At 35.5% G+C, this 25,037-nt stretch overlaps 1 protein-coding gene across 1 annotated transcript in view; it reads left to right on the forward strand.

The window, feature by feature from the left end:
* The first annotated feature begins 2,282 nt into the window (after window positions 1–2,282).
* Window positions 2,283–25,037, forward strand: part of ESR1 (estrogen receptor 1) — a 167,171-nt gene continuing 144,416 nt past the window's right edge. The window contains 1 exon segment of the mRNA XM_035322974.1: window positions 2,283–2,370. Within this exon segment, the coding sequence (XP_035178865.1) occupies window positions 2,346–2,370 (25 nt within the window). The 5' untranslated portion in view covers window positions 2,283–2,345.

A 25,037-nucleotide genomic window follows, 5' to 3' on the forward strand; every position in this document is an offset into this window, starting at 1 on the left:
TTCTTCCTTGTCATGCTTTCCCCCCCCACAAGGGTGTATTTCTTTCCCTACTTTGACATTCCTTTAGTCCTTGATTCATTACCTTTGCCTGTAGGTTTGTTTTGCATATATTTCTGTCCCATTAAATTACCTATGGTGGAATGTTGTTGCATTTCCTCCTCCATATGTTTTGCATCTTTCAAACTGAAAAGTGAAACGTGGGAAAATATCTAAAATAAAATATCTAAAACAAGGTATGTGTTTGACAACAAAAGTGTTGCTGAGATGATTTGCAATGTGCTTGGGATGCACTGCGACAATACCCTGAGAAGGGTATTAGTACTTATCTAGACTTTCTCTAAAATATGTTATAGCATGCTGATATTACTTCTAAAATTGACTCAAGAGACAATTTTTCATCCAGGACTCTTAAATCAGTGAAGAGTATAAAATTGAAACCTTTTTTTGAGTCATTTTTAAGATCTATGGCAGAATCTACTATTTACTGTTTTAATTCCAGTATCCCAACACTTCTCATATTGCAATCAATGGAAACCTTCCAGTGCATTCAGTCCTGCCACATTATCTGCTTAATGGCACAAAGTCATGCAAAGCTTTTCCTGAGAACATAGTAATAAAAATAATGTGTACCTGGTAGAATACCTGGATGTATGTGCGCACCAATATGCACTACAGGCTTCAAAATGTATTTTTTTTCAAGGAAAAAATAAACTCTAAATCTTTTAGTAATTAATCAGTGGCAATAGCTTAGGTATGTTCTGCTGCTGCGCTTTGTCTATTGACTCTGAGTCAATGTTCATGTTTCCTTTCACAACGTTCAATAGAATCAGGGAACATAAGAGCAACATTTTAGTGTTACTCTGTCATACATGAATCCGTACCTCTGTGAAAATACTCTGTGAAATATTCAGTACTCTGTGAAATATACAGTGTAAGTCTTGGGGTATGCTGTAGAATAAAATAGGTCTTGGTTACGTGGTATCCAAGTTTCGGTCTTGATTGAAACTCTTCTCTGATTTTGTATATATATATGTGTGTGTGTAGGTTGATAAAAAAAAGTATTTTTTTTGGGGGGGGGGGATTTAATTTGAGATATTACTATTAAGAAGAATTATCTTTGTATTATTTCACTGAAAGGAAAATAATTTGGTTTATTGTTTCTTCTTTGTATTATTTCAATTTTTATTGCACATTGGGAGTCTGCTATGATGAGCTTTGCATTGTGTTCTCTACTTCTGTTTTAATTTAACAGCCCTTGCAAGCCATTTTCTTTCCAAGGGTGGTCATTACAATATTTTGTCTTATAACCGCAAGATTGACTTTAGGGAGTAGAGCAGTAAATTATTTCCTGCCCTTGTCCTGTTAATATGTACAAGACATTTCTCTTTTCCTTGATCACTGTCTCCTTCATGTTGCTCTTTGCATCTTTTAGTAAAGTCTCCTTCTATGCTAACTGTCCTGACATGTGTTAGAATCAAGGAATGTTTGACATTATATAAAACAGGAATAATCTGATTTAAAACAAAACAGTAAATGGTGAAAAAGTTAACTGTGCAAAAGGTAATATTTTTTTTCCTGTAATCCAAACAGGTTGTGCTGGAACTTTTTCTAGAGCTTTATGAAATGGGAAGAGCTGTTATTCTGATGGTGACGATTAAAAAGCAACCTCAAAATCAGATAATATTATATCATTGTATAGAGCCTGCATTTGGTCACTAATTCATCTGTGCAGCCTTTGTTTTGGATTATTCAAGCCTTCTCTTTATTTAGAATTCGCAGGTTTATGGTCCATGCTTTAGTAGTTTATAGCTCTGCGACCATATTACTTACTTATAAAAGAATCGAAAGCAATCTTCCAGCATGTTTACAGCTCTCCCAATTACCTTAAGAGTACATGCTTTTTAAAAAATTGCTTCTCTTGTAGACACAAACAACTATAAAAACCCCAGCCTGAAGACGAAAATGTTCCAGCAGTGTAAGTTTATTTTTAAATTTAATAGATCAGATTTTCTTTTAGGGTTTGGTAATTTGTTGAGATTTATTAGAGCAGTCACCAGGTTTAGCTACGTATAGACATGGGCTGAGATTTATAGCAGAAAACACTTCCCGTATGTCGAACTGGGGACTGATGCCAGGATGCACAGTGCAAGGCAGTGTGTTTTGAATACAGGATAGGTTTCCTTCTAAATTTATCACCTTTCACTGCTAAGGGGGTGTAATTATGCTCGTGATACGTGTTTTCTTGCAAATGTGCTTCTGGTTCAGTTTCCTCGCTACTGAGACTTTTCTATTTTAGTTTCCCGGGTCACGTGATCCTCCCAGCCAGTGAGAGCGCTGCCGAAGTAATGGCAACAACCTTCTGGGATAAATGTAAGTGACAAAAACTCCTAGCTTCTGCCAGTTTCTGTCGCTCACACCCACTTTTAAATGCTGCTTTTACCCAAAACTTTGCGGGGCACACCTAGTGATGCCTATGGAAATGCTTAGAAGTTGTGTTTTTTTTGGTTTTGGCTTTTTTTTCCTCTTTGCCTAACGATACTTTTTCTTACTATGTTCCTTTTTTTCCTGTATCCTGCAATGTAGTTGAGAAGCATAAAGAAGCAACAGAAAAAAAAAGAAATGCATTCCAAGCACTGTGTAAAGTTCATTTTAAGTTGAATGGGGAATATTGCAAGTGTAGTAGTATTTTATTTAATGTGTGCTTTAGGTAGTGTCAAAAATCCCAATCTGCAGTTCTGAAAGAATGAAGTGACTCGCCCTCGCCAGCCACAATTGATTATTTTGGTGGAAGGAAAATAGTAAACAAAATGATCTGAAATCACACGGGCACATCTTGGCCAGTTGGCTGGTATTTAGTGAAAGGATTTAATTCAGTTAAAGGGCAGTCAGGTACACAAGGCATTGTATCATTTTCTGGGGAGTTTATGAATGAAGTGAAATACTGTATTTTGATCTCACCCGATGCTGAGCCATGATTATCCTGTATGATATTTAAATCGTGTTCATTGAGATTTGTCATATGCTTTTTATTTCAGAGGTTGTTCCTGTTAGAGTTAGTGTTGTCTTTCTTTTTTTAATACAGTGTCTAAAATTTATAGGTAAAGTTTACCTGGTAATTACTAGTGAGTAGAGTTTTTGTCTAGTTTACATTTTTTTTTTTTAATTAAAAATAAATATTTGTGGAAGAGACCTGTTGAAATAAGTTGGTATCTCATGATTTCCCATCATGGCCTCTGGCTTTGAACCTGTATTGTATCCTTTGCAGGTGCAGAGACCATTATCACACATTTCTTTATTTTCTTTATGTGTTACTCATCTATACCCTAATGACCATGCATTAGATATCTATTTGAAATTTTTTATTTTATTTTTTTCCTCCTAAAAATACATTGGTTACAAAAAAATTTTACTTAATATTTACACTGAAGTGCAAGAAGGACCGGTGAGGCATGTTAATTTATCAGTGCAGCTCCTCCCCTCATCAGAAGAGATGAAGGAAAACTGTATGTTCCAAATTATGTTCTGGTTTGCTGCAACATAAACATTCCTTGTCCTGAAGTGTCAGAGGCACAACAGCATCCATGTGTAAATACTTGTCTGAGAAGCTTATTAGAAAGCCTTTGTTATGCATGTTGGATGAAACTTAGGAGCTAATCTACTGCCATTTTTGTTTAGAAGTTTAAATTCTTGGGTTGTTGATAAAGCATTACATAGGCAGGAAAGGAGAGTGTTTTTAAAAAGTGAATTTGTATATTAGATGATAAAACAAGTTCTAATTCAGTTTCATCTATTTGCCTTTGTTTCAAGACTTTGTACAATGACAACATGCACTTAACTGGAATTTTGAGACTTCACCTCACAGCGGGACTTCACGATGCTTCCCACAGTTTAGCACTAAGGCTTGTGAGCATGAGTTCGCAGCATGAAAGATATGCTAATTTCTGTTGTGACCAGAGAAATTGCAAGTGGTAAAATACAAATAATTAAATTAGAGGATCCCTTTTCACTTTTTTTTTTTTTTTTTTTTTTTTTTCTCCGTGCTGGTTTATTTACTGCCTTCATTCATGCCCAACTGTTTTTGTTTCTTGTAAGAAACATCAGGAAACATCAAGAAAACATGTTGTTTTAACTGTGAGGGCAGTCAAACATTGGCACAGGTTGCTCAGAGGTTGTGGAGTCTCCCTCCTGGGAGACATCAGAACCACCAGGATGTGGCCTTGAGCAACCTGCTGCAGGTGACCGTGTCCTGAGCAGGTGCTGTGCCAGATGAAGGGGTCTCCAAAGTCTCTCCCAACCACAGTGATTCTGTGATTCCTTGAAAAATAACACTGTTGATTTTAGGGGAGATCAGAAGTCAAGTGTGGATTGCAATCTTAAAATGACACCCATATTTTAGACCTTGTCATATTGCTGTCTTGGTTCAGCCAGCAGTCATTCATTTGGAGTGATAGCTGTATATGTCTTGTTGGCACCACCTCATGCAACCCATCTGAAATGTCACGTATAGGCAAGCATCTACTGACAGTGAACAGGGTTCAGGCACCACAGACTGGCACAGGGAGAGACACCGACAGAAAGAGAATGAGAAAATTAAGAGAAAAATTAATGAAAGTACTGTGGGAAGAGCAAATGTAGAAAGTGAAGGGACAGAGCCAATGAGCACTTCCTGTGGATATCTTGCTACCATAGTTGAATCTTACTCCGGAATCTCTATAAGCTTTCAAAGGCAATGCCTTGATGTGCAGAAGGACGTGAGGAAACAATTATCATGCAGGCTCTCAGAGGCTACAGAAAAATTTAAGCTCCAATCCCATACACTACTTGAGGAGTTGTAGTCTATGGGCCTTGTGAGTGGTACAAGGAAACATGAGATGGTTTGGCAACAATGGAAGTTGAAGAACAGTGAAAAGAGGTACAAAAAATTAAAAAAAAAGTATGTACATATACATATACAAGATGTACTTGCCAAACATTAAAGTATACAAAGGTAATTTAATACACCTCACACTAGCATATGGATATCAATTTTAAATAAAAATACTAAAAGTTAGTAACTTTACTTGTATTTAGGAAAAGTGATTTTTAATTTTTCTGCCATAAAGTAGGTGATTTTCTTTAATTCTATTTATCTTCATGAAACATAAATATTTGCCCTGAAAGTTATTGCTGGCACAAAACCAGATGGGTGTTACTGTGAATAAATTCAGAGTGGATCTGGAACTGTAGAAGAGTTCAGCCTCCAAGGGAGGGGTAGGCTAAGACAGGTCCCTGTTTGTCAGGAGCACAGTGAGATGGCTACTTGGAGTGAAGCCTTGGTAGTAAGGACTGCGCTGAGTGACTCAGAGGGCCATTTCCATTTCTGGCTCAATAGCATAACTGAAATTTAAACACAGCATTTTTCCTCAGGAAGGTACAGTTTAAAATATGAGTACATCTTTTCTCACCAAATTATTAAACTTCTTTTTCTTCCCTTTTTGATGGCAACACTGCAAATGAAAATGAAATTTGTATAAAGTTTTTTGTAGGTGAATAAGAGCATTTGAAGTCTGCAAAAGTAAAGTAAGATGTGTTGTTAATTTTGAGAAAACAATAACAACAAAAAAAACAAACCAAACAACAACAAAAAAACCACCCCACATTCCAAGGAGCAAATATCTGTAAAAGCTCATTCTGGCACCATTCAGTTCATGATAGTAACTAGTCTGAGAAAGAAGATAAAAAGAGGAGGAAAAGATTTTCAAATCATTACATGATATTAAACAATTTACTAGCTTCACAAGATATATTTTTCTTTTGTTTTATTTGGTGATTAGCGTTTGCATACTATAACTTTGCGAATTTGCAGATTTCTTTGATTTGAAAAAAAATCTTTTTCATATAGGATTCTAAGTTTAATTAATTTCAATTTCCTAGGCCTATAATTTGGGTCTACTCTGTTATTATTTTTTCCCAATAGTTTCTGTTGTTACTATCACTTACTGCAGAAGGTAGATTAATGGCTAAAATGATGGACTTTTATCAGTTGCCCAGTTAAGTACATTCTAAAGTCTAAATGATAAAACTTGGATAATTTTTTAATGGAAGACAATATTTTTTATTTTTTTTTAAATAATACTTTTGTGGGATTTTTTTCTATTTTTATTAATGTGCAAATTTTAGTAATTGTATTCATGCAAATTCCTACAGATAATTAAAAATATCATTTAGCTTGTGTTGGATTATCCTAAAATATTGAATAGAAAAGAATAATCAATGGAGAAGTAAGTCTGGAGACAGATAATGTTTCATATACTTTATTTTCTAAAAGTCCATATAGATTTCTATATACAACAACTAGTGCTGTGTCTATTCAGTTCTAGATAGCTTTCATTCATGATGTTTTTGGCTCTCAATAGCATAGCAGTGCTTTCTTCATAAGCTGTAACAGGTTAGATCTATCAATATTGTGTCTTAACTGTTTGCTTCAGCATTTATATCCACTATGGTGGCTAAACATAAATCCTGTGAGTCCAGAATTGTTTGGGTTTGAATGCTGGCATTTTTTAAAGCCCTTGATTTGAAATCTAAATCAACACAGAATTAGGATCTTGTTTGGAGTATTGTTTGTTTTGTTTTCTGAAAGCTTGTGTAACTCCCATGCAACTGCTTACAGTTTTGGCTTGTATGTTCTTCAGGTGGAGGTTTAAAAAACTGGATGCAGCTTTACAGATAAGATCACTAAGACGTGATTTTACAGTGAAAAAGTAGGAAATATTTCATACGTGGGTCTCACTCTATTAACATCACCAATTTTGAGGTAATGGACAGAAATGATATTTGTGGGCTCATCTTACTCTGTTGCTATAAATCAGCAACCTGCTCATTGCTTCCAAAATACTATAAATCTCAGACTGTGCTGCTGTCCTGTATTCAGATATGTCCACTATTGGTTCCAAGCCGTATCCTCATCATCCAAAGAAATCATTCAATTTCTACTTGTATTTTATCTCTGGCTGTGTCAGAAGAGCACTTTTTCTGTCGACATTGATATCTTGCCTGGATGCTTTTGGATGTGAAAGTTACCCTGAAGCCTTGATTTCACATGGTCATTAGAGAGCTGACGGCACATTTCACAAGAGTAAAGAGTAATAATATTTCTGTCTGAACCAGTCTGATTGCTCTGTTTTGTCAACCTAAATTATTTCTGTAGTTTAAACTGGATGCATTTCTGATGGTTTTGCTTCTTGTTCTAATCTGTTGCATATATTGGTATATCGTTGCATTTCAGTGATGTTTCTGTGTTATGCCAGTTCACTGGACGCACATAAGCTTGCATGCATACACACAAATAGATAAACACAAGAGTACAGCAAGGGCACCACTTAAATGAAATTTTGTAATTATATGACACGAGTTCATAATTATTTCATTAGCACCTTATTTTCTTGCTAAGTCTTCTTAAAATATTTGCTGTTGCTTGCTGACACAATTTTGTATAGAACAAAAAAGTGAAATTAGGAAAAAATGCATCAGGAAGATTGGTACATAAGTAATAGAAGAATATTACTTTATACTTCCTTTTGGACTTTTGACAAAGGGCTGTCTTTTTAAAAAAATATTGATTTGTTTTCTTCCTTTATTTCTTTTCTCTTGAAACCTAGCAACATGAAGGATGTGCTTGTAAAAATGTCTTTAAAAATAAAACAGAAAAAGCTAGAGAAAGCTAAGTCAAGAGAGACTCAAGAAAAAACTTTATGATTTAGGTGGTGAGTCAGTTATGATTTTTTTATTTTTTATTTTTAAATAAGGAAAAAGCACAAGTAACTAATCTTTTTTCCCTAAGGGGATTAAACTGAGGCAAGTAAGACAAACCATTAAGAAAATTTGATCTTTGGTAACTTAAACGATTAAAAACTAGGCAAAACATCAGACAACTAATTATGCTCACGGCAGAATTTTTATGCTTGGGAAGTGTATACATTATGAAGTGAGCCAATATCATCTGTGTGGTGTTATACAACCCTTCATCCTGTCCTGTTGCCAATTGTAAAACAACCTAGTTGGCCTAGCCAGGCCAGTTTCTGCCTTGAGTATCAGGGCTGGGGTAGGATCGTGCTCTCCAGGTGTGCCCTTCCTGGCATGTTTCCAGTCATCAGTGACTGCCCCTGGGAATGTCTGCAGCACCGTGGTGGGGCAGTGAGGACCTGATGTCCCCAGTGGCATGTACCAGCTTGGGACTGCCTCCCTGGTGTAGGCACAGTTTGTGTGTTCCTGTGGTGGCTGACTGGAGTAAGAACCATCCAACCAACCACTCTTGGATCCAGATCCTAATGGGTCCCTGAGGAGTTGGGGTGCATTTGGGACAATTTTGGAGCAGAGCTTCCAGTTCAGCTTAACTCAAAAAGAATCTGTTTTATGCACACCCCAGCTGCTCCACGTACCAAACCAATGCACTGGGAAAATCACTTCAAAACTTCACTACTGTGAGGAAAGATGGTAACATAGACACAGCTTATTTTAATTAACTAATAGCATTCTCTGTGCTAGCTAACTAACCTGTCACTAATTTGTCTCAGCTCTGGGTCTACTTTGGCAAGTCATTAATTCTGCTTGCAAAAGACTGGACCGTCACATGAGCCTGCCTATTTCTACACTTAAACCCACATCTGCTGTCATAGAAACATCCAAAGGAAAACAGACATTTTGCATAAAAGTGGAACATTATTTCCCCCTTGAAAATGCCTTAAATCTAATTATGTCTCTGGTGATAGAAGGCTTGAGTTACTGTTAGTTACCTCCAACATGAGATAACATGACTGAGTTACTGTAAGCTACCCCCAGGCTTCCTGCACATGCAGCAACTCACTGGTCATAATCTCAAGAGAGAAGCAGGAATTTATTTCAGCATAGATAATGCATTTACAAACTTTTGCATAGACACAAGTCACTGTGCATCTGCTCTGTGCTGGTAAGTTTTTGCTCTAGTTTCACTTATTGAATCCAGCCAATTCTGGATTGGCTGAGCTGTCATAGCAACCAGATTGTGTAATTTGTTCCCAGTGCTTATCCACGTTTATCTTAAAGCCCAGTTAGGCTGTTTTTCCTCTCATGGACAGGCTGATCTAGAGCTTTACCCCTCTGGCAGCTGAGTCTTGTAATTTCCATACTGAATTTGTTTGCAGTGCCAGCTTTCTTTCTCTGGCTTAGACACCTCTTTTGTTTATGCCTAATGTTGCTTTTATAGAAGGTGGTCAGATTTCCTATCACCATTTTTTTTTAGTCAAGTAAACCAAATTCTTCACGATCATTTGTTTAATATACTCTTCAACCTTCAGATCTTTATTGAATTCCAGCTGCCATTTTATAATTTAACATTATGAAATCCTTTTCCAACTCATTGCAGTTGGCCCTCACCCTTGCTACCCTTTGTACCATCAGCAAAATCAGTTATATCAATATTCACTCCTTAAGAAAATATTAAACAGCAGAGGGACTAACAGAAAGAATTCCCTCAAGATCTCCCTCCACTGAAAAAAACCTTGCTGATGGTATTTGCTTTTGTGTCTTACCTTTTAGCCAATTATTTTAGCCCATTTCTCTGAGAGATCTTGGAGACAGTGTTTGCTGAACTACTTAAAGAAATCCAAATAAATTTAATTTATATTTGTATTGACTATAGAATCAACATCCTTATAGAGGATTTTCCACAATGACTCTTATTCAGATATTGTATTTAAGGTTCTTTAATTGTGTTCTTGATAGCAGTTTCTGTTAAATTACCCAGAAGAGATGTCTTGACACCTGATCTCTGCTAACTTAAATTTACCTCTCTCTTCCTCCTCTTTCTCACCTCCTTTTAAGAGTTGGCAATCCATTTTGTCTTTTTCCTGTCCTTTAATACTATGAATTTTACCCTTAAAAGTCGCCAGCTAGTCCTGGTGGCTTCTTATTGTTCTCTTTGTTGATTTTTCTATAACCTTTTTTACTGACACTTTAACTTTCAGACAGATCCTTCAACAGTCCCCTTAAAAAAGGTTCTGTTATGAGAATTCCTCTTCATTCCTTGCTATGAGCATCGATGCAAAAATTTCATTTAGTTTTTCTGCCATAGCCTGATCTTCTTTCAGCGCTCTTTTTACATCTTTATGTCTCATCATACCTCTAGATACTCTGGCAAGCTTCCTAATCTTGATGTACTTGGAAAAAAACACAAAACAAACAAACAAAAAAAAAACACAAAAAAACGTAACTCTTGCAAGTTATTTGTCAAACTTGTTTTTTTTGTTTTGTTTTGTTTTGTCCATTGTATTTTCACATTTAGTATGCCACAGTTTTTATTTTATCTTCTGTGGTCCTCATTAAGTCAACAACTTCATTTTTTTGAAGAACTGCTTCAAATAATTTCCCCACGTTGGTAATTAAGTGTGCTACTTTTCCAAGTTTGCTTCATATCACTCAGCATATTCTATGTACTACCTATGAACTCTTTGCTCTTCTACATGTTCATTTGCTAGTTCCTTTACAACAACAACTTTATTTATATACAATTACTGTTTTTGAAATCAAGCAGTATTTGGGGGGACTTGTTGGCTTTGTTTGCTCGTATGTAGATGATTAATTTAAGAGCTTTATGATTGCTATTACAAATTGGCTCCTTGTTAGCAAAATTCTACTTACCGGGCGCTATCAAATTAATATCTGCTTATCTTGTGGGTTATGTGTCTAGCTGCACCATGAAACACTCATTAACAGTCTAAAAGTTTTATTTTCCATTCATTCCCAGACTTGATATTTACTTGATTTTATGGGAGCACTTGATCTCTATCAATATAGTTAATTTGTCTCTGAGGTTTTTGGAACATATAGAGAATCATCAGCTACAGTTTAGTCAGGAACAGTAAAAACATACAGATACCTCCCATTCATGTCCCTCTCAGTGCAAGGTTGTTTTATGTTCTAGTTGTGTAAGAGTACCTCCAGTGAGTTTTCTTTTTTCCCTTTAAATAGTGTTTTGCAATTGAATAGCTTCCTCTGCTAAGTAGATTGTTTTGACTGCTACATATTGTTTCTTGCTATTTATTCTAAATAAATCTTTCTACATTGTACTGTATCTTGAATCTCCTGTGCTATCTACTTTTTAATATGTTACATTCTAAAATATGCCAGATACATATGCCCTCGTGACTTTATTAATTGCTGATATGTTGCTAGGATGTATGTTTTTCTTTTCTGAAAACCACCCAATCTGACAGTATTTTTATGATTTCTGTAGTGACCAAGTTACTGCATTTGGCTCTGTGTATTTGAGAAATGTGTAGTCAAAGTAAAAAGAAGTCAACTTCCTCTTGCACTTGTAGCCATCTGAAGGAGCTGGAAAAGCCTCAGCCTGGGTTAGAAAGGTCTGAGTGGCAGAGCTGCTCAGTCTTCACATCATTGTAGGTTGCAGTCTGTCCCAAACATGCAGCACTCCTCTCGGCTTTAATTGTTCCTGGCATCATGATATTGTGGGGATTTATAAGAGGCACCTCAGGGAATGCATCTTCTGACTGTTGTAACATTTGCGTAATTCCCACAGTATATGCATAGTCCTGTTTGCAGAACTTGCATTGCTGAACAGAGCTATTCTGGCCATATTGACTGACTTCCTCTGTAGCACAACCTGTAGGATCTTTCTGAATTATTTTCAGTCTGAAATTATATATATATTAGGAAAGAAACTCTTTGCTTCATTGTAAGAATGCTTCACATCAGTCCTGACAAGCAGAGTAGTGGGTAATTATCTGTAATGTTAAAATGTGCTGTCTATTTCTGGCCTTGTATCCTGGTAGATACTGTGGTATCCTGGTAAATGCTGTGTGTCAGTGAGAAATAGAGGCAAATATGACTCTTTTTACTCTTCCATTTTCCCTATTACGTTATATTACACGTGGGTTGCTCTAACCTTGAGGCCACAGGGTAATATTGGCAGTTCATGTTCAGCAGCCTACTAGTACTCCAGATCTTTGTCAGTCTTTTCTCCTTGGGACAGAGCACTATGCAACGGCTTGCCCGTATATATATCATATATATATATATTTCCCTAGATATATGTTTTTGGATATAGCTATAGAAGAAATTGTTGTTTACCTGAAGGCAGGTTATATAACAATTCAGGTTGTTTTGTGTCATTAAAAGTAGTATTTTTTATTCATATTTCTTCTAAATACTTCAGTTTTTTCTGCACATCTCATTAGCAATTCTTACATTTATGACACTGAGGAAAATAAGAAAGAGTATCGCTGTTAAACAACCTCTGAATCGTAATAGGGCATCCTTGTTTGTTGATGTTTCTTTATTCACAATTACATTGTTCTAATCTAACACTTTTAATATATGACAATTTGTTTTGTTTCATACTCTAACCTTAATCAAATTGCCTAGCTATTTTGTCAAATGCTTTACAGTAGGAAAAGTACATCACTCAATGCTATTGCTTTCATCAACTATTATTCTTGAATTAATAGTTGTTCAGGTAGTTTAAAATGAATCACTGTACGCATAACACTATATAACCTTATCAGTTGATATTATTATATTAGTCTCTACTTAATTTAAACCCTGATTTCCCTTAAAAGCATAATCAGACATCGGGCATAAGTTACTTTGGAATCCTGTTTATTCTTTTAAAAATTCTAATGTAATTTCAGCTTTTTTCCCCCCTAGATTTCCATGTTTCTGATTTAGTAGAAAATCATAGTTAATATTCAGAGAAGTCATTGGCCAGCTCTTGTAAGATTTCTGGTACCTTTTTCAGACATACTTGATAACAAAATGTAATGTCAGTAACCATTGCTTAACATTCCTGTGAGTTGTTAAAAGGATATAAAAAGGATGCAGCAAAGATGCTACAAGGATGTTACTTTTCACAAACGATAACCAATTTACTGAATGCTGCTGTACATTTTTTTGTGTGTGCATTGTTAATGAGAATACTAACTTTTCATTCTAAAAATGGTCTGATGCCAATATTAGGATTTATTTTTCTCTCTTAATATTTTAGAAGAATGCCTTCATTGCCTCAACTGCTGCCTTCTTTTTCTGTCCCTTTGTTTCTGTCCGTAATTTTCTAGAGTTCCTGAAGTGGTGTCTTTTACCTGCTTTCAATTTATGAATCTGTTCCCTGCACATATGTAAGACTGTAATTATGGTTTGAGAATCTAAAGTTTTGATGCCCCCAGACTATTATTAAATTTATAATTTTTCATGTGTTGTTCACTAAGTCAAATTTCATTTTCTTTTTTTGAGCCATGCTATTTTATTGAATTGTAGCATTCGCAACAGCTAGTAAAGTAGTCTTAAAAAGTTTTCACATGCCATTCATACTTTCTAGGCAAATGCTTGCTCTCAACTGATTATAGTTCTGATTGTTTTCATATCTGTGAAACTGTCACTTTTAAAGAAGAAAGGATATGAATGTTTATGTAACTAGTTTGGATTTTGTGATATTTGTACCTCATTACAGTCAAACTGTTATCATTTGCATCTATATAATTGTAAACTTTTCTGTTATACAATTATCTCTGCTTCTTTTGTCAAATGATAACCCTATGTTATATCCAGCAATTTTTGAGAAATTATTGTGTATGGTTAGTAGTATATACAAATATTCATTAATACTGATAGCATATATATAAGAAAGCACCCTGTGACAAGGATGGCTCATATTCTGTGTTTAGTCTTTTACTGACCCTTCTTCTTCTTTCTTTAGATATTATTACTCTTTGATTTGTTACTCTTCTTTCCTTGATTTTTTTTCTTTTAATTTGTCTGTCTTTCTAAGTACATCATTAACTTTATTTGTGGTGTACTTCATATATTTAATAACATACTTGGAGTTAAGAACATAAGAGCTTTTCTGGATCTAGGCCCTAGTATCTGTTGCTTTTTTATGGCCACTTTCATCTTGCTTCTCACTTTCTTATCACTCACTCTTCTTTTTATATTATTTCCTTACCTAGTCTACACATCCCACATTTCTCTCATGCAATTTCCTTTCTTGGCTTCTCTGCTCCCCATCTCTGCTCCCTAGTCCTCCTTTCTGTCTTTTCCATCTTTCCCAATATTTTTTGTCTCTGTAGAATGATTTACTTTATCAAAGTTACTATTCTTGACATTCATTCATTGAGTGTCTTATTAAGCCTATCTTAGAAGATGTATGTAATTTTGGAGTGATCCGTGCATGAAGAAATACTAGGAATGCAGTCTTAAGACCATTTTTTTTCCTTACTTGTTCTTATTTCTACAATAACATCAGGGTTATAATCATGGAATTTAAAAACCCGTGGATACAATGATTGATAATATTTTTGTGATCTGTTCCCTTCCTTTTCATGAAACATTTGATGCTGCTAACCTGAAAAAAGCCGTCACTGGGGACATGAAAAAATGCTATGGCTGAAATGAAGAACTAACGCAAAATGCATTCAATGCATTCTGCATTGTCAGAGTTCATAGATTCTTGTGAAATCATTGAGACTCATGAACTTTAAGCTATGAACCTTTAGCCCCATTTCGTAAATGAGAGCAATGACATTATTTGCTTCTTGATGACAGCTCCTTTTCCTTCCATTTCTCCTTCTGTTCTTCCTCTCTTCCCTTGTACTTCCCCATCCTTTTTTCTCTTTTCCATTCCTCACAACAGAGCTATTCTCTTCACCCTAGAATGGCTGTTAAATTGAAATATCAAAATAAGTAATTTTTCCATATAGCCTGTTAACTTCAGAGGATGTTAGACTGTTCTGGGAGTCATTAATTAAAATAAAATAGTTATGAGAGAACATGGTGGTTTGGTTTCAGCAATTTTCTTCACTTTTGCTTGGCAACCAGGACAGGAAAGTTGATTTTCAGTTCTGTATGTATTCGAACCAACATCTTTGTTCTTTTAGTTGATCCAGATGTTTCAGTCTGTGAGGTGGAGAAACCTCCCCTGTGTGTGTATAAAGTTTTTTTTTTTTTTTTTTTGGACCTGTGGGTCTGTTTGAAAGGTAACTGATGCAGTGTCTAATCAAGATGCATGGGCCTCCTCCATCCCAATGATGTCTGCTGGCAAGCCCTTTTGTTCTGCAGAATGTAACATAGTAAATTTTAGTGAAGAAACCTGAACAAGTCTGCCTGAAGAAAAGTCATCTTTGTAGCATTATTTCCCCTGGAAAGAGGGTAGTGAAGGAGGAATTTAACTCTAGGTCAGCTGAATTGCAAACACTATTGTCAAGACCCATTGGTAGTATACATTCTGGCTTGGTTTAGGCCGGAAGGCATATTCAGCTTCACTGTAGCAGGTTGTAGTGCACAGGCATTGTTTGCAGTTACACTGGATGCCTGGTTCAGGAGGAAACTCTTAATGCTTATTCCCTTCTTTGACAAACTCTGTGCTGGCTGTCACCACTTTTTTTCCTCTTGTTCATTGTCTTCTCATTGTCACCATGTTTCATGTTTTGCTCTCTGTTCTTCCCCCAGACTTTAGCCTCCTCACTGTCCCTGCATTCTCTCTGCAGCTTCTCAGCTTGATGACACTACTGATCAAGACTTAATTGTCTGTTCTGTGTAGTAGCTCCTTGTCTGTGTGCTGTTCCCTTATTTCTTCTGGAAAGTTCCTTGTTCCTCCTGCTGATGGCAGAGACCACTTAGAGGTCTCTCTAGAACATGCAGTTATCAGCTCCATCACTTCTGCAACAAACATGAGCAGCAGGAAGGTTTGCACACGTTGCCTTGAGCAGATAGCCAGAGCAGTGAAATGTTCAAACTGCTCAGATGTTGAAGAAGCATCTGACACTTTTTATTTTTTATTTTTTCCAGTCTTGAATGGATCAAGAAGCTTTAATTAACTTCATTTTTTTTTAAATTTATTTATTTATTATTCTGTGAGACCAGCTGCTTCCTAATCTGAGTTTGAACAAATTTTGTGGAAAACTTAGGCTTCACTTTGCATTGAATATATTCATATATACACGTGAATATGCATATATGCATGCATTTATGTAAATATTACTGTTTATAATGAACACAGAGATAATGTCATATATAAATAAGTTCATTTTTGGGAGACACCATTTGGTTCTTCTGCCCCTTCTTGCTCCTCCAACATCTATCCTTTCAGACCTGAAAGCATTTGCATTTGCTTTGAAAAGTATTGCTATACTTAAACTGCTGTGTTTCTGAAATATACATTCAGTGCAGATTTCTGTGTTTTACTTAGTTTTTTAAAGAGTTACCAATGCACCTTTCAGTGATTTTAATAGAGCTTGTCCTGCAAAACCATGTGAGTTAACCAAATAGTATGGACAATTGGATTCATGAACATGTGAGCTTTTTCAGCTTATTATTTTGTATAGGCAGAGTAGGGGTTGTTTCTTTTAAAGGTTATTGGAAGAAGTGTTGGTATGTATATTTCTTACTTCTAAATAAATCTTTTAGAGCTGAAAAATTAGAAATGAGAGTACAAAAATGGAGTAATGGAAGAAACACCTCCTCACTAAGTATTTCAGCAAATGAAAAAAAAAATTATTTGGGAAGGAGTGCTAAAGCACTGCTCCAAGTTTACAGAGGAAAAAATGCTGGAAAAAAAAAAATAAAAAAAAAAATGACCCCTGGGCAGTTTGTTTAGTTTAGCTCAAACAAATAATTGATGTTGTATTTTGGCCACATATAGGGCGATTATAAACAATGTATTCCGTCCTTGTCCTGACATGCTGTGGATGTACTCCCCCCTAGCAAGTAGTGTATCAGGATAGCAACAAGCCTGGAAAGCAAGACAGCTGGTGGTGAGGAACCTGACCTCCACAATGTGTGCTTCAGGGGATTTTGCTTTGGAAAAGCTCTAGTCTGGTGCTGTGGACTGAACCCTGCTTCAGCTGTAGGAGAGCTCCAGGAGAAAGTCTAGCTTTGTTTCAGCCAAAGGGGATCAGCCATAGAAATGCCGTTGTCTTGTTAAATTCTGAATATAAACAATGGTTTTATATAACAGAAATCTATTTGAGATAGTAGGTGAAAATACAGTAAGGTCAAAAACTTGGGGAAAAGGTACAAATATTTGAGGAGGGAGTAATTAAACATTGGAAAAGATACAATTCTGTAAGCCATTTTCAAGGCAGAGATTATAATTAAAAAAGTCTACTAATAAACATAAGTCATTGTATCAGATTATAGTTTATGGAAGTGAAGGTGTATGGGAAGAACATCAATTACCTGAATGCAGTACAGGACTCAGAAGTGAATTTTCCTGTATCTTTCATATGTGTGGGTTCTTTACCACTTCTAACCCATTGCCCACTCATTCTAATTCTGACTGCTGGTTATTTTTGGTGTGACTCCAGAGAACCTTCTCCATTGCTATGCTATCCCAGGCTAGGATGGCTGGGAAATTAATAAATGTTGCTAGATTTCTTTAAATCTCCATGATGATAGTGCAGTAGTAATGTGAAATAATGCTGTCTATTACTGGGCACAATTCTATTTACAGACATGACCTTGAATGTTATAAGAATATGCTTTTATTTTTTTTAAATCTGTAAATGACTGTCTACTTTTAAAATTATTTCTAGTTGTTTGAAAAACTGCTTCTGTGTCAAACTCCTCTTCAGATGAAAACACCCTCAATACACTTTGTGAAAATTTTTGTTTCTGACTGTCCTTTTTTTTTTTTTTTTTTTTTTTCTCTTTTTTCTTACCTATTCATTTACATGGGTCCCCTTAGCAACATCTTTTACTAATGAAAAAATAGCAATGCTTTCTGTAGTCTCACTGTGATTGAATCAAAAATAAAATTTGCTTGCATTTAGGTTTTCAGTTCCACTGTTCCTCCTATTATCCTGAACACTTAATATTGTGCATTAGGGAGATCTACAGATTTTTTTTTTTTTTAGGTATTGCAACCTTAACTGAAAGTAGGAATGTGGAAAAATAGTCATCTGTGTATGGTATGATCTCTTTCTCTGGACTGGAGGTAGAAAGTCTCTCCCTTATATTTTGTACAATTATATATTATGGATTGCAGTCTCCAAAGAAATCACTTTTCAGAGTTCCTCTAGAGAGACATGAAAATCACACAATAGAAGCACATCATTCTCTCATTTTGCTCCCAAGGAATTCTCTGTAAGATTTGCAGTCTCAATTTTTGCAAAAACTCCTTTAATTCTGGAGGCCAGGGGGTGCTATAGGTATATGCATTATAATCTATGTACGTTTAGTATTCATCACAGAAGGCAAATAAAACCTGTTGTATTTTTTTTTTTTTCTGAATTTCTGACAATTTTGTTTCTTAAGCAAATTCTTTCAGCAGTAGAAAGGGCACATGTGTACATGTCCTTATATATACATCTTATCTGAGAGAGAGAAAGGGTAAAAGACCTTTGAGCTTAGCCTTTGGAAATTATGTGCCTTATATCGATAATGCAATTTATTTTGTCAAGGAGAGAATTTGTTGTATGGAATGAAATGAGGGATAGAAAATTTATTTCTGTATGTAGATACAACCCACATATATAAATATATGTAAATAATATATATATGTTTATGTGTGTTTTTACATTGTTTTCACAGTGGGGAGATTTTGAAAAATAATTTCCTTAATCAAATCTTTACACTTTGAAAATGAGATTTATTAAATTTAAATATTATGCAAGATTAAATTATTTGAATTATGTATTCTCAAAAGCAGTTAAGTTAATCAAAGTTCTGTTATTAATTTTCTCCTGCTTTGATCATTCAGATGTACGTAGGCAGCAAGGAGGTTTGTGAGCCTGATCAGTTTTTCATCAGGTGATAATACAGTGTAGATTTTCATTCACATAGCATGAGTGCAAGGGAGGCATCAGTAAATTCACACAAAGCATATCATATCTGTTTTTGTTTGTGTGTTAGTGTCTGATGAACTAATAAAGATGGCTTGTGGGAAGCAAGTTGAAGGCCAGGTTTTTTTCAATGCCATATTGTTTTTCCAGAAGTGGTTATTTGAGACTTCAAAAATTAAATCCTGAACTCTAGTTTTTAAGTACCTTTTTGTCCTGATTTCTGATTGTCTGTTCTACCATGCTACATTATTTTACTGACTGTTGGCAAGTGATATAACTGATTTGAAAAAAAGGCTATTAAAATAATAATTTCTTTATTTCCTACTGCCTACAATGCAGAATTAAAAGCACATATCATTCCTGTCTTCAACATATCACAAGAGCATGGTCTGTAGGCATGTTTAATACATGCTACTTTTATGTGTATATACACCTCTGTGTGAATTTACACAGAGGTTTCTGTAATGTTTTGTTTTGCTTCTGAGGTATCTTGACAGACTTGCGTCTTTCACATGCACTTGAAAATCCTTTCAGACGTAGAGGGGTTTGGAGCTGAGTTTATATTCAAAAAAATAACAATAAAAAATTAGTTGTTAAAAAGAATATCCTTTTCCATACAAAAATTAATTTACCTGTTCAAAAATTAAGGGACTACAACCAGAAAGACTACAGTCAAGGTATGTGAATGTTAATAATTCAGGAAAATAAGAAAGACAGTGGTTTCACATTATGAAGATTCTGATACCAGTGTTGACTTGAAATATTCCTGTTCTCCTGTCAGTGACTCTAAGAGAACTGGTGTCACCCCTTCAGTAGAGCTGGCACCAACATCTACTGAATTACACTGTAATCTGAAAGAGTCAAAGTGTGTGAAGTGTGTGCATGAGTTTGTTTTAATCTTGGAGCAGAAAACCACTCAAACTGCAAACAGTTCTTGTGGCCCAACTAAAGGAGCAGCTTGGGTTTAGGAAGGAGCTACCAGAAGTGGAAGGTTAAGAACCCTGTAAGTCAGAATTGCATTGCACAATTCTGACAATAAGCAATAAGAAAAGGAACCACGATGTCTGAACCCGGCCCCAAGGTGGGATTTAGGTGTGCAACCTAAAGTCCTATTGACGACAGTGTTCTCAATGCCTTGGAAAGTGCAGACCATGGCATTGCAGGTTCAAGACAGGTAGTAAGAATTATATGGTCATCATTGCACACTGGATTTGTAAGTCTATGACAGAACATGTAATCACATAAGGGTTTGCATTTAGTCTTGTTTCTTTCTTAACCTCTTCAAGAAAAAAAAAAACAACACAAAAAACAACAGCTACAATAGTTCTATGAGTAGTCCTACACTGATTACTATAACAACAACTGGAGAAATGGTTACGGAATGGTTTTGACATGAAGCCATTATCTAAGATTAGGGAGTGTTCCTCTTTTGATCTGTATAGAAATGATATGTGCCTGACTTTTCTGTTCATATTGGCATAAAAGTGACTTCTGGTGTGCAAACTCTAACCTGTGGTGGCGGTGTGTGTCCTTTCCCCCTGAAGACAATCAGTCCTAGTTATGTTCCGTGCCACAATTTAACTGTCTGGAGTCTGAAAGCAAATTACTTTTTAAAGATCCTCAGCTAGACAGACTATATTATTACTATGATATCCAAAATGATTTTTTCTTTGAAGAGTTGGCTTTAAGTCACTGTAGATTATCTAAAAGCTAGTGTTTTCCTTTGTTGGTTACCTTGTGTATCTGAACACAGTATAAATGCAATACTTTCCTGGAGAACTGAACTACATCATATGGGCTTCTTAGTGTTTTTGGAAGCATTCCTTTTCCTCCTGATTTGATCCAGGAAGAGAAAAAGGAAAGTGGACAGAACAGTTGGAAATAAATTCTTGGTGACTGTAGGTTTTTTTTTTTTTTTTTTTTTTTTTTTCTCCCAATGCAAATCAATACGGATTTTTGAAGACATTTAAAATAGGATGTTTGTTGTGGTTATTCTATAAACATTGCTCGCCTTCCTCTTTCCTCTTTACAATAGTTTTTGGAATGTTGTTTTGTATGTATGAGAATAAGGAAAGATTTTTTTTTTTTAATCATCCAGCTTAGTAGCTAACAGTAGATACCACAAAACTTCTTAGTGCATCAGTCTGTTGGCACATGTAATACCATGTGGCCTGGGAAACCATGTGTTTTCTCCATTTACATTAAATTATTCTCTCAGCTGTGAAACTGCACTTTAGGAAATCAGATGCACATAGATGCATATACTTGATGCCTTACTGTTAACGAGAGAGATGCTTTAATTACCTTTGCAGTGATGGTTTCACCAGATAAATACTGATCATCAAAGGAAAAGTATGAAGATTACAAAATTGTAAGAACTGCTATTTTTATTCAGCTTTATTGTATATGCATAGCGTGCGATAGAATTGTAGTTACATGATTGCATGATATTTCTATAATATTTATTCTTCAGGCAGAGAACACAAGTTGCAAAACTCATGAATAAACAATTCCACTTTTCATCATCACTGTGTAATATGTGGTAAAGTTCTTATTTTAAATGTTGATATTATGGAGAATTATTAAGTTAATTTCCTTATGATTTTTTTTAGTGATTTAATATAAGAAACCATTAAAAAATCACTGAGGCCAAGAGGGCTATATTATTTTTATTTTAGAGATTGTGGATGGGATAAATATTGGGCACTCCATATTAGTAGAATTTACAGACTTTTGAGAACTTATTTTTCTCAGGCCTCAGCATTATAAGGCACGTTTATCTATTTTCAAATATAGACCCAAAGCATAAGTAGCAGCTTTAAGTTCTCACCTCCTCCGTAAATCAGATATATTTTCCTAGAGTAAATGTTCTAAAAATGAAGACATTGTTGTAAACAGTTGATACATGATAAAAAACAAATAAAACAACAACAACAACAAAAAACAAAATTCTTTCACCACCTGTTTTTTCAGTAATGATTTATGATACCGGCAGAATGGCTGAAAAGTATAAGTGTTTGTATATGGAAATGACCGAAGGTGAAATCAAAACTTAGCGTGGAACATATTTTCATCATCTGACAACTTGTAAATACTTTGATTAAATATTTCCAAAGACAGTATCTGTTATTTGATAAGGAAAATTGTGAATGGATACCTACATACTGACTTCAGAATCCAGGAGGCAATGAGCACAAACCAAAACATGGGAATTTCTGATTAAATGTAGGATTTATTTATATATTTAATTATTTATTTATTTTACTGAGTATGGTCAGGCACTGGAAAAGGCTGCTCAGAGAGGTTATGGACTCTCAGCCTGTGGAGACATTCAAAATCTGACTGGACATGATCTTAAGCAACATGCTCTGCATGACCCTGCATGAGCAGGGGTGTTGGACTAAATCTCTAGAGGTCATTTCCCACCTCAGTCATTCTTGTATAATGTGATACAGGGAAATATTTATGCAATTGTAGAAGTCTCTTTAAGTCTTCTTTTGGAATACTGTATATGATCTAAGTTATCAGTTTTCAAGTCACATCTGTGGCAGGAAATTAATTTGAAGTAGAGGATGATCAACAAAATGTAGAACCAGTATTTTGAAAGGAGAAGATCTGGAAGGGGTACAAGGGATATGACACAATGCTGTAAATCAAGGACCATAATCTTCAGGTAATGGATTGTGCTATTTAAGCTAACAAGCAGTGCTAGAACAGCTGAGTTGAAAGTTTATACAAAATTAGATGATTTTAAAACACATTGAATGACATTGTAGAACAATTTTACTCTTAAGCGGAGAGATTTTAGCTGATAACTTTATTTTGGCCAAAATGAAGTAGAATTTCATAGAGAATGTCAAGACCCTTCTGACATATGGATCAGGTTTTGTTGCATCTTTGATCTCTGCTTCAAAATACTGAAATGCATGAGATGTTCTATAAAAGGCCACTGTTCTTTAAGGCAGCCAAAATTATGCATTTCCATTAGTGTTGTTCCTGGAAACATTACAGGTTATCAATGGAAAAAAATTGCCTGTGCACAGCACAGCAGTAAATTTCAGCCCAAATTGTTACAAGCAGCTGAAAATATGAAAAGAACAGTTGCACAGCCTTAACTACCATCAGTGTCACTAGATCTTTTCTATAATGCTGTCCTACAGTGTATCTTAAATCAAATAACAATGTTTTGTAAGAGCCAAGCAGATAAATGTGCGAAGTGGTAAGAATTACAGTATGCAGCAGGATACAACTAATTCATGTGTATCGCTATTACAGAACATTCAGTGCACTAAAAACTAATATCAGGTTATTAGGAGGTTTATTAGAAGGATTTCTGATTATCTGAACACTTGTGCTTGACTGGATTTGCTTAAAGAGATATGAATGGTTCTCTGCACAGGGTAATATTTGCATGTTAATGTTCCAAGATAATGTGCTGAATCTAGAGTCTCTTCTGGAGTACTCTAATCAAGTGCTGTGGAAAAGGCAAAGGTGCTTCTAGTCTCTTTCTTGTTTTTTAGTGAGACTGTGCAGCACCTGGGCAGACTTGGTCTATTGTCAGATTACTAACAGCACAGACATAGAGCAATAATCGGAGGCCTATGGGTTAAGTAAGACCTATTCAATATGTCAAAGATGTGTTGCAGCACCTTCTTTCTACACCTCTTTACATGTGTTGGAGCCCCCTCAGCAAGCATTGTGGGGAGGTCATATGACTGGAGGAACTCAAAGATTGAGCAGGCCCTTGCCCTTTGCTTTAGCCCTATGTCCTGTTGCTAGCAGGGATGAAGGTAAAAGCTGTGCAAAAGGAAACAGTAAATGTGTATGCTCCCTCTAACACCCTCCGTGTCTTCAGTTAGTTTAGGGACTTCCTGAGCCTGATGGAGAGTTTGAAAATTTAGTGAACTTCAGTGGATTTCTCTTCTAAGTTTTCATGTCCCTTTGAATCCATGTGAACATATAGCATCTGCAACATCCTTTGGCAATGAGATTTCTGTCATATGAAGAATTATCTCTGCTGTTTTGGACCTGGCTCCTAATGGCTTTGTTTGATGCTCTGTGGTTCTTGCACCGGCAGAGAGCAAGTAGTTAAAGCTCATTGAATTTCTCCATGTTACTTGTGATATGGTTGACCTCTCATACTCCCTCCAAATTACATCTGTTTCAGAGTGCACTCCCAGTTTACTTTATCCTTTATCCCTCATACATTTCAGGCCTTCAATCACCCTTATTGTCTTGAACCTTTTATATCCTTCCTATCCTGTTTAGGAGGAAGTGAGGAAGTGATCAGAACTGCACCTGTACTCCACATATAGACAAACCATAGATTTATATGTAGATTTATGGTAGTGTTTTCTGTTCTGTTCTCTGTTCCTTCACTACAAATTCCTGACAAGTTTTTCTTTCTTTTTTTTTTTTTCTTCCCTTTTTTTTTTTTTTTTTTTTTGACCTAAACTGAGCACTGAGTTGATGTTTTCATGGAACATCTATCATGACTCCAGGATCACACCCTCATGGTAATGGCCAGTTAAGTGTATATCATTGTGGTGTAGTACATGTAAATTTAGAATTATTTTTCTTATTAAGAAGATTAAGGTCTCTTTAACATAGAGTTACTCTATCATTGCTTACCTATGTACTTTGTCTATTTTGCATGCTAGCATTACAGGTATTTCACTAATTTTTTGATATGCCTAGGATATCCATGCCTTCATTTAGGGCTAGACATTGCATTTCTGCTATCATAATTCTTACACCTTCTACCATTCAAGTATAAGCATGTACACCAGGTTTTTTTGCTCTCTGGTCACTCTGTTGAAAGTTACACCTTGTCTAGTATTGCCTGTTTGACTGCTTTAGTAGCTGGTGTTATGTTGGACATTATCTGATGGAATGATATCTTGTATGTGGGAGCAAAGCAAAAAAGGAAAGGATCAAATCCCAATAATTTCTAGGGAGCTCTTAGACATTTAAGAAGAACTATATCTAAGTGCATAAAAGTATACATATATATTTCCTAACCAACTTAAGTTCAAGAAACACTGCTTTGTTTTTCCTTTGATCTTTGGCTTAGGAAGGATGGTCTTTAAGAGAAAAAGGAAATGTTATCTTTTCATACTTTTCTTCTAATTTGCAGGGACAGCAAATATCCATCCACCATTTTGTATCTTGCAGAAAAGTGGCAGCTTGATACTGAGCACGGGTCTTCTAATTCTGAAATGATATCTTATT

Source organism: Oxyura jamaicensis, chromosome 3, assembly GCF_011077185.1.
Source record: "Oxyura jamaicensis isolate SHBP4307 breed ruddy duck chromosome 3, BPBGC_Ojam_1.0, whole genome shotgun sequence".
Lineage (NCBI taxonomy): Eukaryota > Metazoa > Chordata > Aves > Anseriformes > Anatidae > Oxyura > Oxyura jamaicensis.